This window comes from Salvia miltiorrhiza, chromosome 5 (genome assembly GCF_028751815.1).
Source record: "Salvia miltiorrhiza cultivar Shanhuang (shh) chromosome 5, IMPLAD_Smil_shh, whole genome shotgun sequence".
NCBI lineage: Eukaryota > Viridiplantae > Streptophyta > Magnoliopsida > Lamiales > Lamiaceae > Salvia > Salvia miltiorrhiza.
This window is the reverse complement of record NC_080391.1, coordinates 3770848-3787508: the sequence shown is the minus strand read 5'-3', so window position 1 is coordinate 3787508 and position 16661 is coordinate 3770848. Positions and strand designations below refer to the sequence as shown.

General features: G+C 33.3%; 1 protein-coding gene and 2 long non-coding RNA genes across 6 annotated transcripts; 2 read left to right on the top strand and 1 right to left on the bottom strand.

Annotated features, from left to right (window-relative positions):
• Positions 1-8764: 8764 nt before the first annotated feature.
• On the top strand, positions 8765-10060 carry LOC130985213 (uncharacterized). Its single transcript, XR_009088921.1, has 2 exons — positions 8765-9053; positions 9439-10060. It is a non-coding gene; the product is annotated as an uncharacterized LOC130985213 (long non-coding RNA).
• Positions 9622-12174, bottom strand: LOC130985212 (uncharacterized). 2 transcript variants are annotated; one of them, XM_057908045.1, is made up of 5 exons: positions 11916-12174; positions 10661-10828; positions 10287-10526; positions 10145-10204; positions 9622-10058 (listed from the first exon to the last, which is right to left on the bottom strand). In XM_057908045.1, exons 1-5 carry the CDS (start codon positions 12030-12032, stop codon positions 9954-9956), a joined length of 690 nt encoding a protein of 229 aa, XP_057764028.1. In that variant the 5' UTR covers positions 12033-12174; the 3' UTR covers positions 9622-9953. The 2 variants fall into 2 exon arrangements, with proteins under 2 accessions (XP_057764028.1, XP_057764027.1); XM_057908044.1 differs by having other exon boundaries at positions 9622-10204; positions 11916-12128.
• Positions 12175-12489: 315 nt separating this feature from the next.
• LOC130985209 (uncharacterized) lies at positions 12490-15722 on the top strand. Of its 3 annotated transcripts, XR_009088920.1 has the most exons (4): positions 12490-12696; positions 13451-14212; positions 14754-14839; positions 15330-15722. It is a non-coding gene; the product is annotated as an uncharacterized LOC130985209 (long non-coding RNA). The 3 variants fall into 3 exon arrangements; XR_009088919.1 differs by lacking the exon at positions 15330-15722 and having other exon boundaries at positions 14049-14212; positions 14754-15315; XR_009088918.1 differs by lacking the exon at positions 15330-15722 and having other exon boundaries at positions 14754-15315.
• The last annotated feature ends 939 nt before the right edge of the window (positions 15723-16661 follow it).

Genomic DNA, 16661 nt, shown 5'->3' with positions numbered 1-16661 from the left:
TGTACAATTGTCCCTAGCCTTTTATTTTCAACGCTGTGTACTTTGTTAGATTCGGTATGGAGATATTGGTTGAGATCAAAATCAAGGGAATTTGAGCCCACTATTTCAGCGCAAAATTCACGTTTTTGACATTTCCCAAATTTTCAATCTATTAACACAAAACCAAATCTTAGTTACTTACCCAACCAAATCATTTTTTTTATATAAATTTAAGACTTTACATTTTTTTTATTGAAGATTAGTAAGTATTGATTAAAATTAATAAACTGAAATGGCAAATTTCTAAGTTCTAGTGAACTAGTATTGATTAATGTTTAAACGTACCTACGAATGTCTGTCCATCTGATAGATAAAGATGGAATTAAGGATTTCACTTGATCTGAGCTGTGACAGTTTTTTGAATTAATTAATAAAATATGTAACATCGCAGTCTCTTGATTTGTTTTTTCTTCTATGAATTAACAAGTAAATAAATAAACTCAAAAACTTGGGTACAATCGAATGTACCGTACAATTGAATTCGAGATATGAGTTCGAATAAGGCTGTGAGTCAGGATCTAAGTGATGATGCAACCCGATTATACAGTACACTCAGTTGTACACACGACCACCTCATCAAGAAATTTAAAGTATGAATTCGAATTTAAAATCTTTGACCATAATTATTAATAGCTCTACTATTTGACCAACACACGTGCAATTTCTTGGAAGTTTTTTTTTTTTTGATAAATTAACATTATTAAATAAAAAAATTTAAAGACCGTGCTACATAATACTCAAACCTAATACATTTAATTTTAGACATTAACTCCTTATCGTTTTACCAGAGTACTATTGGAAATTTTAGTATTCAAAAGGGTTGACCATGCTCCTAAGTAATGATGGTATCTAATTTATAACACTCTACATGCCGGTATTTATTTCCTCATACAATATATTCTTGCTTTTCCCCTTTCGTTGCAATTATGGATTCACTTTTATGGAAAAGGACATCTAGCATGAGGGTATTTTCTTAAGGCTCTCTCTCTCTCTCTAGATTCTTGAAATTAAAAAATATTTTGGGGCTTAGCATTTGACAAGGAAGGAGATACCTTAAAATTGTGTTATATTCCACACTTTAGTATTGATATATGATACTCCATATTTTTCGACCCTAATTGTGATATATCCTAACAAAATAATTATATTTTATGTGTCACTGTTAAATCTCATTATTTTAAAATCTCTTAATTTTCCTTTATTTGTAATTATTCTTCATTTTATATTTTTTAACTATAAGCTTATGAAAATAAAATAATAATTTTAATAAATATTATACTATATGCATATGTACATACATATATATAGGAGTTGATTATAATGAAAATCATCATTTAAAAGGAGAACTTTGAACATTGCATTAACATGTAAAGTTACTATATTCATTGAGCAATTAATTATATTTGAAAAAAAAATATAAAAAAATAAACTTTTCGCTGCCTGCAGAATTTGAACTCGGGTGATGCATTCGTCTATTAAGATTATGTATTCACTGTGGATCTTCATGATCCAAGGGTTGAGAATGATTCTTCATCACATTTTAAATTGTGATGCTAATAAACGCATGAGAACTGAAAAAAAAAATGTTGGATAGTAAAATTATCTTTTAATTGAATTTGGATAAATAAATTTTAAAGGTGTCCAACTTTTAATTGACATACTTATGTTGATTTTTTAAAAATATTTTATGATTTATAGTACTTCATTCGTCTCAATTTAATAGGTCATATTTCCTTATTTAGACGTCCCAATTCAATAGGTCATTTCTTAAAATGGAAAATCAACATATAACAAATACCCCCTCGTAACTGATTATTTACACCAAATGTCATGTACCTCACACATAATTATCTATTCTTTATTTTTCTCTCATACTTTTTGAACAAATATATCCTCACAAAAAGTTATTTTCTCTCTCCTATTTTATAATAAATTATTCGTTTCTTAACATTCGTGCCCGACCCTTGTGGCCTATTGAATTGGGACGGAGGAAGTATTATTTATTGTTAAAGTATATGACTTTGTAATGTTTAATTATATTGAGACAAATAATCAATTGTTATATTTGTGAATTTGGATGTGCTCAATTATTCAGATTTGAACGGGTACGAGTATTGGTAAATCGTGATTGAGTGGGTAGTGTTTTAACCGGGAAATCATGATCGAGTTATGAGTTTTACCTAGTGTTGAACGCGAAAATCGAAAGAGAATAGAGTTGAATTGCCGAGAAAAAGAGTTTGCTGTTGTATTGAGAGAAAAGCACGTGAAAATATATTATACAAGTGCATGGGTATTTGTATAATACATTTGAGGGGCAAAATAGTAATTTCAGCATTGAAGTCACGTTCCCCGCGTGGTCAGGGGTACTGTGGTAATTTCGCCTGCCTTTGCTCAATCCTCTGCTCAGAACCGTGTGTATTGGGGAGTTTTGGATTCCTCTGCAAACAGATGATTCATCTGCTCAGAACCGTGTGTATTGGGGAGTTTTGGATTCCTCTGCGAACAGATGATTCCTCTGCTCTAACGCTTCTCGGGTAACGTGGTCATTTTTGCCATTGATTGTCCGTGAGTGGAGCATTTCTCTGACCTCAGCGATTTCTCTGACCCGAGTGATTCCTTTGTCCTCAGCGATTCCTCTGACCCGAGTGATCCCTCTATCCTCAGCGATTCATCTGACCTGAGTAATTCCTCCATCCAAGCCAATTCCTCTGCTCTGCATATATTACTCCTCATCAAGTATATACGTTCTAGATAGGTCTAAACATTTATCGAAATGCTTACATGAAATTATGATTTAATATAATTTTACATTTGATGATGTTATATCAAGCTCGAGAAGTGATGAAATTCATAACTCAGTTTTTGGTCTTTCAAGTTTCAAATATAAAATAATGTTCATAAGCCATAGATGTTCTATCTAATTCCAAACGAGATGATGCTCACAATTTAATTATGGCCTTTCAAACCACAGACAAGATGATGCTCACAAGTTATCTATAATATTTCAATCTCCATATGATGCTTATAATTGAGCTCTGGCCTTTCAAGCTCCAAATAAGATGATGTTCAGAAGTCAATTACGATCGTTCAAGTTTCAAACAGGATTATTCTCAATAGTCAATTTTAATCTTACATCAGATCCATAGGATATGATTAACATGAAATGCGACACATAAATCCCCATCATATCTTACATCAAACTTACATATTTTATTCTTCTTATTTTTCTAACATCTATAATTCCACATTGATCTTTCTTATAAACTAATATAACAATTTATTTCTATATTCCAACAAAAAATAAATATTTAATTAATAAAAGAGATTGAGATTAAAATGATTTTGATATTAATTTAATTAATTAATTAAAAAAATAATTTATATAATAATTATTTCATAGAATACAATTATAAAAATAATACATAACAATTATAAATCATGACGTACAGTCCACTAAATTTCGATGAATTACACATGATCTGCCAATAATTTCCTCATAAATCAATTTATCCAATCAAACATCTTGTCAAGTTTGGTTGAGCTAATAAGCTCTTTAAAACAATTTATAAGTTGTGTATGAACTTATAAGCTCATTCGAAATGTTTGACAAAATAAGTTCCCAAATAGCTTATAAGCTATAAAAATAAGCTCTAAGAACTTATAAGCTCCCAAAAAAATATGTACATTTACTCCAACTTATTTTCTCATTATCTTATAAGCAACACTCATTTTATAAAAATAACTAAACTAAGAATTTTTATTTTTATCTTGTGGTGCTCTAACGAGTTCGCACCACTTGTATGATGTTTTTGGTACTCCTGGTACCGCCCCAGTTTTTTAATAGATTTTTAATTGATCAAAAAAAAAAAAAAAAAAAAAAAAAGAATTTTTATTTTAATCATATTTCATTCTAATTTTATCTCTCTTTAGTTTTCTCTCTCTAACAGAGATTCATTCTCTCTAACTAAAAATTCTCTCTCTAACTTATAAGCTCAATTATCCAAATATTTTGATAACTTATAAGCTTTTAACAAACTACATCTTGTCAATTTTTAAAACATCTTATAATTAAGTTCCAAAAGCTTGTAAGCTTTTTTTAAGATAAGTTTCGCCAAACACCTGCCAAATTCCCCCTAGATTTCGACCCTAATTGTGGGCAAAATCCTAATATGATTAAATTGACTTTGAGCCCCACAAAAGCCACACAATTTGCAATTATCTATTCCGAAATTATAAGTTTCGTCTAAACATGTCTAAATAATTGGCGCATCATACAATTAATCAGTGTTGCTCGAAAAAAATAAAAAATATAACAAATACTGTCACGCAATTCTTGGTCAAATTATCATTAATAATCATCAGAGACATCACATCCGTATCTATTTCTAATCACAGGTTTCAACCACCAAATTATTGACTTTTAGACAAATCTCATTGGACAAGCAACACATTTCTTACGTAGAATATTAATTGTACATATTTAACTAAAATATGATTATAAATTAAAAATAAAATTTACTATATATAGTTAAAAAAGTAAGAAAATATATTTGTTTGAGTCAATGTCACTAATGAAGTAACATTATATTAGGTCAGGATTTATGTATGTGGAAATGAGAGAATGAATATTTTATTAAAAATTTATGTTGGATTAGATTGTATGAGAGTCTCCTCATATAGTAATGGATATACAGTCTCGGCCTATTATTCAGTATGTTAGAGCAACCACAACGGGCTACTCGATGCCCTTACTCGAGTGGCTATCGAGTAGCCCCATTGCAGAGCTTGTCTATCCGAAGTATACTCGATTGTTCGAGTATACCCGAGAATCACCTTTTTTTTTCTTTTTTCTTTTCTTTGAAATTAGATATTTTAATGTTAGTTTTAAATATATTTTTTAGGATTTAAGTAATTTTTAATGTATGTCTTTAGGTGTTTTTTGATGTAATATTTAGGATCTTTATTTAATGCAATTTTAATTATTATACAATTATTTTATTTAAATTTGAGCAATTAAATTTAAATGAAAAACATAAAATCAAAACTAATGTTATCAAGTAGGCTATCAAGGAACCCCAATGCAGCACTACCTACTCAATAACACAACCACTATCAAGTAGGCTATCAAGGAACCCCATTGCGGATGCTCTTAGGACCATTTCTCTATTAATATATATATTAATTATTTTAAGTGTCCAATCAAATGTATCACAAATTTCTTTAATTTTTTTTTCATGTCACATTTTTTATGAACGCACAATATATTACTACAACAAGAAAAACTATTATATATATTACACATCACAAAATTAAATTAATTCGGAACTCCGTCTTCTCCTCATTATGTAGACGCTAATATTTACTTCCTTCGTTTCACTATAAGTGATATATTTTTGTAAATAGATAAATTTAACCTTAAAAAAGTATAGACCCTATCATTTTTTATTTTCTTAATTCTCGTGCCGAAAAGATTTGATTCCACTTGTAGTGGGGACGAAGGGGGGAGCTCATAATTTAAGTCTTGATAATATAAGATTCCCCATCTTTAGAGAAGAAAGTATAATTCACCTTATACAATTATTGGTATTGGAATTTGGAACTAACAAAAGAATCTTTCATCACTTTTTTGAAAAACTTCGCGGCCTCACCAGTGGCCTATTTTTATAAGCTATGCAAATTTAGGTAGACGAACAATTTTTGGACGTGCTCTTCAAATTAGTCGAAATTACCACTTCTTCAATCTTTATGCGTATATATGCGTATTAATTTACACTGGTTAAGATTATTTAAAAACTTTTAATACAATTTAAATTAAAAAAATGGATTAAATATGATTTAAAACACTCTAAAAAGGAATGAATAATTAATTTTGTGAAATATAAGGAGTATTTTGAAATTGACTTCGTGTCAAGAGATGTCAATTATATTTAAGTTTTTTAGAATTGTTCTATTTTACTTTTATTATTGCTCTGCGCATTATTTTACATTGGTTTAGATTATTTGTTGGAAATTGGTTGTGAGTAAGCAATGATTGATAATTTTTTGAGTACCGAAAACATTTAATTTAGCATAATTAAATGGGACATGATCGATCTACGTTCCGAGTAGATGATCGTAGTATATTTATTTACTTTGCACTACATCCGATTTCAGATCGTGGTCCATGGGAGAGCAGATACTTTCATGATCCCTTGCCTGCTGTTTCTTCACGTTCTTGGCTTTGAGTTTTTTGTTTCTCAGGAATTGTACTTGTTGTCTGCGGTTTTCTGATTCATTGCTGATGCTCTTTGTAGGCACTGCTGGTGCCGTTGGTTTTTGAGTTATAAAAGTCTTTTTCTTATATAAAAAAAGTATATTTATTTACTCAAAACCTATTTTCGGTGAGTGAGAAATAATTATTTAAAGTTGGGTACTTGAAACATGGAGTTGTGGGAAAAGATAAGCATTAAAGAAAATTTAATGCTTATCCCACATTGGTTTGTGGATAACATTTATTACAGTATAAAAGTTATTACATCAGAGCATGTAATAAAACTGTGTGCACACGTGACGGGTTGCAAAGCCCACACGCGCGCGCCGCCGCCATCGCCCGCCCGGCCCTACCCCGTCGCCCGACGCGCGACCGTGGACTTGGATCTTGGCAATTGGTCTTTGGGTGGCCTTTGGACCTACCCTAGCCCACACCGGTTCTTATCTTTTTGGACCAACGAAAACTTGGGCCGAAGGGGACGATTACCTCTGTAACCCCCGACACTATTTGAATTCCATCAATGGAATCAAACCCTGCAGGCTCCCCCTATTGATGTGGTCTGTGCCTAATAAATAGGACAGCCTCCATGCATCATTCACACATCAACAAGCAATCTAGAAACTCTGCTGCATTCTGCATCCAAGTTCTGTTCTCGCCGCATTCCAGTTCGCCGGAGCTCGTTGGTCTGCGGTGCTGCTACCTACGAGACAAAACCGTTTCATCTTTGGGAACGACACGCCAAACCGAGAGCACTACCGGAGCGTATCTCGTCTTGCGGAGAGAGGACCCTCCTCGAATCGGCTGTCTTCCTGGTTTCTTTGCTTTTGTAATTTCAATACAGTTTTGTTTTGTAATCTCATCTCCTACTTTCTGTTTCATTGTAATTACGCCCGCAAGCTTATATTCGAACAATATTTTAATAAAAGAAATTTTAATACAATTTAAACTAAAACAAATGGATTAAATATGATTTAAATTTTAAAACACTCTAAAAAGGCATAAATCATTCAGCTCGTGAAATAGGAGTACTTTGGAATTGACTCTCTCTCTCAGGTCTAAACTATGTATGATACGCTTGACAACGATTGGCCATTAATAATATACGATTGACCTCCAAAATGTTAACATGAAATTTAATTTATGACATCTCACCCTCTCGTGTAGGTCCGAATTATGTATGATATATCGTTCGTAGGGATGTAAATGAGGCGGGGTCGGATATTGGTTTTCCACCTTCATATTCCGGGGCCCGATCTCATGTCCATTTAAATCGTGGTGAGATTGAGGGCACTGTAGAGATTATGTTTTCGAAAAAGGATACTCATTAGGTACCCGCCAAATATTATATATATATATATATATATATATATATATATGACGTGATTTTAGTAAGAATTATATTTTTCGTGAGGACGTGAGAGTTATTATAATTATTGTATTTGTTATAAAAATTAATATATTTGTTGTTAAAATTAATACACTCGAAATATAGAAAAATTTTGCTCACTCCAGAATTCGAATTCAGATGGTATATTCATCCACCAAAATAACACATACACCGCAAATCTTGATGATCTCATGATAAAAAATAGTTATATGTTCAGAATAATGTCAGCAAAAACTTAAATTTGAGTAGGTATTGTTGGAGAGTGAAAATAGAGAAAGTAAATAAGGTGATGTGTCAACAAAGAAGATGCATGAGTGATGCTCTAAAATCAATGGCATAAATCACAAATCACGAAGCACATTTTATTTCTCAAGCACAAAGCCATGAGATCAAATCTCACCAATATAAAAATTTATTGTTTTTTGGCGCAATACAATGACCCACCATCCCAACAAGCATGATCATCACCTCACTTATAAACCTTTAAATCTATCGATTGAGCTCTGTGTTTTTTCCCCCTTCTCATTCACAATCAAGAAGTCGACATTGTAATTAATAATGAAATCGACATTTTGGGCATACCTTGTTGCAGCCATTTTTAGCACCACATGTCACAACGCACAAAGATTAGAGGGTGGCAAGTATGTAGGCAGATGTCTGCCACACTTTGACCCCTCCCTACCTAAACTTCCCTCATTCTTTCATGTTCTTTTCAATTAGTGGATAGTGCAGCTGTAGTCCTAGATTATGGGTGTAAGAATGTGTGTGTGTGTGTGTGTGTTTGTCCATTTGTTTTCGAGCAGACACCAAGAAAGCCTTGTTAAGCACTTTCAAACCTATCATTCATGCCCATCAACCGCAAACTCTTTCTTAAGCCGAGGGTTTTATTGGAGAATTTAACGTGTGTGACAAGTCATTTTATATTTCTTATAATAATAATTATTATTATATTCACGTCTCTGCAATTAAATTATCTGGGTTCGCAAAGCGGGCCCGCGCCCAGCTCACGCAAGCTCCCTACCATTGCCGAGCCGGGAGGGAGCAATCCAAGCATGCAGGAGCGCGTGTCATTGCCGAGCTGAGAGAGAGCGAAACGGGTGTGCAAGAGCAAGGGTGGCGTCGAGAGGAGAGAGAAAATCGCATGAGGGCACAACCCAATAGGATAAAAGGGGAAAAAATATATATATAACAAAAATCTACTATCGAGCCCACTACTTCTGAGCCTGGTGACTCTCACGGAGGTGCCCACCTACGAGCCCAGAATGTTGGCTCGTAGATGGAGATGCTCTAAAGCCCCTTTGCTCAAGAACATTATTGTATCCCTTTTCAGCATGCGTGGAAATTATTAAACTAATTTGCGAATAAGAATAATTTAGGGTAAATATCACTTTAAACCCCAAACTATTTTCGCACTATCAATTATATCCTAAACTATTGAAAATAATATTTTAAACCTTGAACTATCAATTTTGTATCAATTGTACCCTCTATCCATTTTTCATCCTTTTAATTTTTAATGAGTAATGCATATAATCACGCCGTTTTATATAATATAGGTCAAAAAAGAATGATTCTAAATACATTGTGGTATCCGGTGAGCCACGTCAAATTTTGAAGCTAAAAAAATGAACGAATGGTACAATTGATACAAAATTAATAGTTCAAGGTTTAAAAAATTATTTTCGATAGTTCAGGATATAATTGATAGTGCGAAATAGTTTGGGGTTTAAAGTGATAATTGATAGTGCGAAAATAGTTTAAGATGGATTTTTCTCATATTATTTGTATAGATGGACTCAATATCTGTATATACCTAACAAACAATAATTAACACCGAAATTTATATAACATATATGGCGTGAGTGAATCCTGCCCTTATTGGCGTGATTTTGTTTCGAAGTCTGTTGATCTATAGCATGATGTACATCTTAGTTCAACTGTGGAATTGCAAAAACTAACATCAACATCATATATAAACAGCAAAACAATTTCAAAATTGCAACAGTTATGACATCATTTAAATGATCCTAACACCCTGTAGATCTTTCCATGCCTTTCACAACAAAACTCTTAACTCGCAAAAAGACCCCATCGAGCACCAACAACTAAGGGGAAAACAAAAATTCAAAACAACGACAGCAGCGTCGTTGGCCCTAGATATCGACAGAAGCGTGGTTTCAGCAGTCATAATGCAATAGCATAGCCATATATGGACCAGAGAAATACCCAACAAACAACACTAGCTGTTTTATAACTTGAATACCTAGTATCAGGCGTTCAACGATAACTTTGTAAAGGATCAGCTGCTTTGCCGGATCTTGCATCGGTCCATGCTTTAGCAATTGTTCTTTTCATATCCTCATCACCTTCCTCGTACATGTTCTGTAAGTAAACAAATCACGGGATGTTAAAACTGGATAACACAAGCGAGTGTGTGCATATATGGTATGAACGAGCTTTAGTTGTACCTTCATCAAGTCCATTATCCCAGCCATTGGATCCCGTTCTTTCTCCAAATTCGGCTTCAGCTAAGACATACAAATTGTTCATTAGGTCCAATCTCTTCTTGAACTTCAATAGTTCAGTTGCAGACTAAAGTAATTTAACTACCTTATCTTCTTTGAAGTGCAAATCCAACCAGTTTCCCTTCTCAGCTTTAGCCAATGTAACAACCACTCTCTTGGGCTTCACAATGAATTTACATTTCTCGGGTGCAATCTCTTTGAACAGCTTTGGCACTGCACAGCGGTAGTTCTTTCCTTGGACATCATGTAGTTTGATATCAGCAGACATTGGCTTGAATTCAGCTTCAACCTTCTCTTGATCAACACCTTCCAACGGTACATAAATCTGCGACAAATCAAACAGGAATACATCGCAAGTAAGGTACTTGGTTTACAATGACTGGGTTCAGTCGTGAACACACTGTTCATCAATCTTAAACCGAATAAAATCAGAGCTCGAAAATTGAGACCATTACGTACCTTCACTTGATCACTATCTTGATCCCAGCTGAAGGAACCGAGAGGAACATAACTCAACAAAGAGCTGGATACAGCCTTCGGAACACTCGATGTTGGTATCGGTGTGTTGACAGCTGGAACTGGGGTGGGTGTGTGCTGAGACGGTGCAGAGGCAGCTGCATTCGATAACTGAAATGGAAATCACAAATTAAGTATTGCAATAAGGCCTCTCCTAAGGGGGAAAGCATTAAGAGGGTGTTTGGCTGAGCTTATAAGCTCTTTAAAACAAACTTATAAGTTGATTAGGAGCTAAGGTCCTTCAAATGTTTGGCAAAATAAGTTCTTAATGAGCTTATAAGCTGTAAAAATAAGCTCTAAGAGCTCATAAACTCCCCAACAAATAAGTTCCACTACCCAACTTATTATTTTCTCACATCTTATAAGCGACAGTCATTTTACAAAAATAACTCAACTATGATTTTTTTTTTTACATCATACTCCTATGTCATTCTAATTTCATCTATCTTCGGTTTTATCTCTTTAACTAAAATTTTTCTCTCAAACTAAAAAATCTTTCTCTAGCTTATAAGCTCAATTATCCAAACACTTTGACAACTTATAAGCTCTTAAGAAACTATATCTTACAAGCTCTCTAACCTCTTTAAAATAAGCTTAGCCAAACACCCTCTAAATCTCATTCTAAACACCTAAAAGGAGCTACACATGTGTTGCACACGAACACCAATAAGCATAACCAAAATCTTTTATGATCAGGACCTGTATATATACACAATTTTCAACACTTACTATGCGAGGTCGTGATTATGAAAGTAGACAGCAATCCAAACTCATTAAAACGTACAATCACATCTATAATTCTCTATTAATGGAAATATTCAGTAGATTTTCAAAATCAATCACACGAATTCACCTATTCCATTTCACCACTCCAGTGAAAACATACGATTGTCGAAAACATAGTATAAAAACATGAGAAGTTCAACAATCAGTCTTTCAATCTCCAAATCATCGCACAGTCATAGCATCATATGATGACTTATAACAAGCCTGCTATCCAAATTCATTGAGCTAGAATAGGCCGAAATGGAAACGATGTACACATTTCTCAAATAGGCTAAAAAAAAGCACTCGAATTGTACAACCCTAGCCCAACCTCCATGTAAAAAATTTGTTAACATAAACTACAACGGATGATCGCTGGGAAACAACAAAACATTCGACATCAAATATTAGCGTCGAATGCAGATGGACTAACCTTCTCCAGGTTGCGAATCTCGGAGGAAATGAGCGAAACGACGCGCGGCCGCTTTGCGATGCTTTGGAGCTGCTTCAATTCCTCGATGTCCAGCGCGAAATCATCGCTGCTCGCCATTGTTACGTTGCTCTTGCAAATTGGGAAATCGTTTTGCTGAATAATCGAGAAAACTTGGATATATTGAAGGGTCGAGAGGAGTAGAGAAAGCTAGAATGCTCAGTCAAAAGAAGTTTCTAGACTTCCTTTATATTGGGCCGTATGAATTATTCAAGATCTCCTTCAGATTCCGATTGTTTATAATTTGGGCTTAGATTCATGCATGTTATGATTTAAAGCCCAATATTGGCATTTAATATGGGCCTTTAAAGCAACTAAAACAAAACAAATTTTAAATATGGGCCTAGAAATTATGGTATCAAGTTTTACACATATGCATTTCTTGGGCCATTTAATCGGGTAAAAAATGTGGAATTTTGTTCTCAGCTATTTTGATTTCATCTTATGCTTTTGATGTGGGATTGTTTTACGATTCGAGTTCGTCGATTTTTTTTTTTTTTTTTTTTAACTTTAGAAATTGAAGGTCTTATTTGTTTGGCAATAAATTAGTGTTAATTAAAAATATTTATTCCAATGCCAAAGTTCCAAACAGCAGGTAAAGGCGGCAGGCTATTTGGGTGTTTTTTTAATTTGATTTTTGATTTTTGATTTTTGCAGAGATGGGTGTTGAAGGATTTAGCAGTTGTAAATGGCCTGGGCTGGTTAGATAACAGAATTCCAAGAGGTATGAATGGAGGAATTTAAGATATGCTTTATTCATAATGACTAATATCAGTGTGAGCCATATGCTTTGTTTGATTGTAATTTATTGCATATGATATGCATATGAGAGAAGTTGAGGATCAAAGTACACGATCTGTGTGAAATTTTGGATAAAGATCCAATTTTTTACTATCCCATGTTCACAGCTGTAACAAAGTGTTGGTGTACTTGGAAATTTTTTATTTTCTGGTTCTACTGTGATATTGCTCTTTTGAGTTTTAGAAGATAAATGTTGGTTAGGTTTCTTTTACAAAGGCAAAAATGTACCAAGCAAGTGATTTTTCCATTTTTTGAGCTCTCTTTCTTACCATTCACACAGGGGACGTTTACTTTGAGGGTGCGTTCTCTTTGGTTGTAAATTTATTATGGGAAAAAGAAGGATAAACAAAATTTCACTCTTTAAATATTTTCTTTCGTTTCCCACATATCCAACTTGACCCTTACTCATTCCTCATTTACACTACAAAGAAGGGATAATATTATCCCTCCAAAAATAGTGTGATAATATTATCCCTCATTTGTAGTGTAAATGAGGAAATTAGTAAGGGCCAAGTAGGAAATGTGAAAAAAGAAAAGAATGATTTAAAGGGTGAAATTTTGTTTATCCTTCATTTTTTCATGATAAATTTACAACCAAAGAGAACGCACATCATGATAAATTTATAACCAAAGAGAACGCACCCTGAAGGTTAATCCCTTGTTTGCTTTGATGACAGGGGTGGATCCACCATGGAACATGGGGGTGCAGTTGCATCCCAAAAAAAAAAAAAATTTTTTTACTAGTATTAATATTCATATATAAATTATTTTAGATTTAGTTTTTGCAACCCCAATTAAAAGTTTTAATCCAAAATAAAAGAGAAATTCAGTTTTTAAAATCCTAAATTCCATTGACCCAACTAAAAAGAGAGCTCACCGTCTCTTTCTTTTTCATTCTTTTGATCAAGCCCATCATTTAATCAATCAATTACCTCAATTCTTAATTAAACAAAAAAGTTGAAAGTATACATTTTGCATTTGAAATGCAAAGTTATTACTATTATATTTGTATTTTAGTAAAAAAAAATGTCTAAAATGTATCGAAGGCCTCAAAAAAAAAATCTCGGGGGCTACCGCCCCCGAACCCCCGTAGAAGTTCAACTCCCTCAAAAAAATCCTAGCTCCACTAGTGTTTATAAGATTATTTTTTGCATCCCCAATTTAAAAATCCTGGATCCGCCACTGTTTGATGCATTGAAACTTTGGGATATCCCAAGGCCCTTGATTATTTTTATCATTTAAGTTAATTCTGTTTGATTCTTATCCCATTCAAAGGATGAGATTGGAGAAATCCTACTCTTGAGGATAAAAATACTCAAACATGCATCTTATCAATCATGCAAAGTAAACACTCCCACAGAGGCGGCTTCCCGGATAGCAAAAGATACGAGGAAGCAAAGCTGGTTCAATCTGCAGAAGCAGCTTCTGGAAGAAAGTTGGTAAGATATGTCATTGTAGCCACCTTTTTTTGTGGTTGATATGTAGCAGTTCATTTGTTTAATCTGGTCAGATCAGGGATGTAGTGCTTGTTCTTTGAGTATGCATTCCCACTTGTTGAGGATTTAGTTAGGAAAGAGGGGAGACCCAAATTAAATTTTGAATATAGTAGCCAAAGGCCAAAGGTGATGTTATGTAGAGTTACTTATGCACGAATATGAGGATTCTTTCTTTTCTTTTCCTTTTTTCTCTGATAAATTAACAGTATTAATCGAACCAATACCTTTGACCTTAGGCATTAACTCCGTACCGCTTGGCCAACACACGCACACTAACTATGGGGATTTCTTTGTATCACATTCTCTTGTTGACTCTATAAGCGTCTACTGCATATACACTTCTTTCATTTATTCTTATCAAATCTTCATGAAACAAAGGGATCTTTATTTGATTGGGTGTTTGTAGGTGACCTAGATTCCATGCTGTCTCAGTCTCGAACATTTTATAACTGCTCACTCATCTTACCATGTGATCCTCTCACAGATATTATTGCAAGATTGGTGGCTGGTCAAAGCATGTCCAGATTCTCATGGCAAACGATTATGCATTGGAGGCTTCACTTCAAAAGGGTAAAGTTCAGTTTCTTGCTAATTCTTTGTACACAATTTGCATGATAAAGAAGTCTGAGAATGTTCAGAAATATAAAGAGGTGAAATAAACTGTGAATATGATATTGTGGTGTGTGAAATGTTGATTGTATTTTTGGTTCACAATAAGTTCTTTAACTTCTGAGAAACTAAAGATGTCTTTTGTTGCTTTGGGCTGAAGCATGGGTCATAATAATCTGAAATTTAATCAAGTTTCTAAATTTACAGTAAGTTTTGATTTTGTGAGAGGATTTTGAATACATACCATTGGGAATTTGAATTTGTGGAATGTATTTGAGTTTAGGTGAATAGCTCGAATATTAAAGTACGGTAACGTGAAATTTAAACAATCATATAGATTATATCCAAAATTAGTTTAATGCAACTGAATAGAAGCTTACCAGATGAGGCCTTGACTTTAATCATGGAATGATGGAGCTGGAAAATGTTTGTGTGTTCATGGTGTTTGTAGATGAGATACTAAATTGTGGGAAGGGAGATCATCCATTTTCATTTGGGAGCATTGTTCCTCTCTAGTCGATGAAGCCCTTCAAAAATAATTTAATTAATATTTTTTTAAATAATCGTGCCGAAAAGATACAAGAGTACAAGACACTTGAAGTGGGACGCAGGGAGTACTTTTTTTTTTTGGTAAAAGAACAAATAATTTCTCAACGCCAAGTAGTGCCGCCGAAAACCCTCCATCAAGTTGCATCGCGTACAAGATGAAGCTCGAGTTTTTGTTTTGTTTTGTTTTTGTTTTGTTTTGTTTTTTTTTTTTTTAATGTACTGTGAAAAGAACGTATGAGTTTTACGTTTGGTCCATATAATCGGGTAGTTGCATAAATGTAGAGATTTGATTAGATTAATTAATACACAAATGCCATTTTAAACCTTTTTATATTTTTCGCAATATAAATTAGGGGTTATGGCCAAAAAGTACACGAACTTTAGAAAAAGTTGTAATTTTCACCCGAACTTTCAATTAAGCCAAAAAATACACGAATTTATATTTTTGTTGTAATTTTCATCTGAGTTTGACTTCTGATGAAATTAGGGCTTAGTCGGCAGTCGAAAGTTCACCTAATGTTGGTCTAACTTCTGATGATGATGAGTATTTTGAAGGTCGGAGATCTAAGGAGACAAAAATTAATATATTTGACTTAATTTCGACTGTCAATTAAGTTTTAATTTGATTGAAAGTCAAACTTATGTGAAAATTGCAACAAAAATATAAATTCATGTATTTTTTTGCTTAATTAAAAAATCAGGCGAAAAGTAATTTTTTTTCAAAATTCTTGTATTTTTTGGCATAACCCCTATAAATTATTATTCACGGTATTAAATAAATTGAAACTGACATAAAATCTAGACCATTGGATATACTAAATCAATGATATATATTTAGTCTTGGTTGTTACTTTAATTTAAGGTGTTCTCAATAGAAGCTAAGTTAGCTAACTCTACGTGGGCCTACAACTTTTGAAAATAAATGAAATTTAAGGTGTTCTCAATAGAAGCTAAGTTAGCTAACTCTACGTGAGCACACAACTTTTGAAAAAAAAAAATGAAATTTAAGGTGCTCTCAATAGAAGCTAATTAAGTCACCTAACTCTACATGAGCATACAACTATTGAAAAAAATGAATAAACACCACTACTCAAATTTCAATCAAGAGTTACTATATTATGAGAACTAGTATATGCCCATTCATGCAATGCACGACAGACATCGAAATTAAATGATAAATTTAAATAATAAATAAATAAAATAATATAAAAAAATATGTTTTAAAATAAATTAT

Coding starts and splice junctions, on each gene's coding strand:
- LOC130985212 (XM_057908044.1), bottom strand. CDS start 12,032: ATGGCGAGCAGCGATGATTTCGCGCTGGACATCGAGGAATTGAAGCAG. Junction 10,829..11,915: donor AGATTCGCAACCTGGAGAAG/GTTAGTCCATCT, acceptor TTTCCATTTCAG/TTATCGAATGCAGCTGCCTC. Junction 10,205..10,286: donor TGCACTTCAAAGAAGATAAG/GTAGTTAAATTA, acceptor TGTATGTCTTAG/CTGAAGCCGAATTTGGAGAA.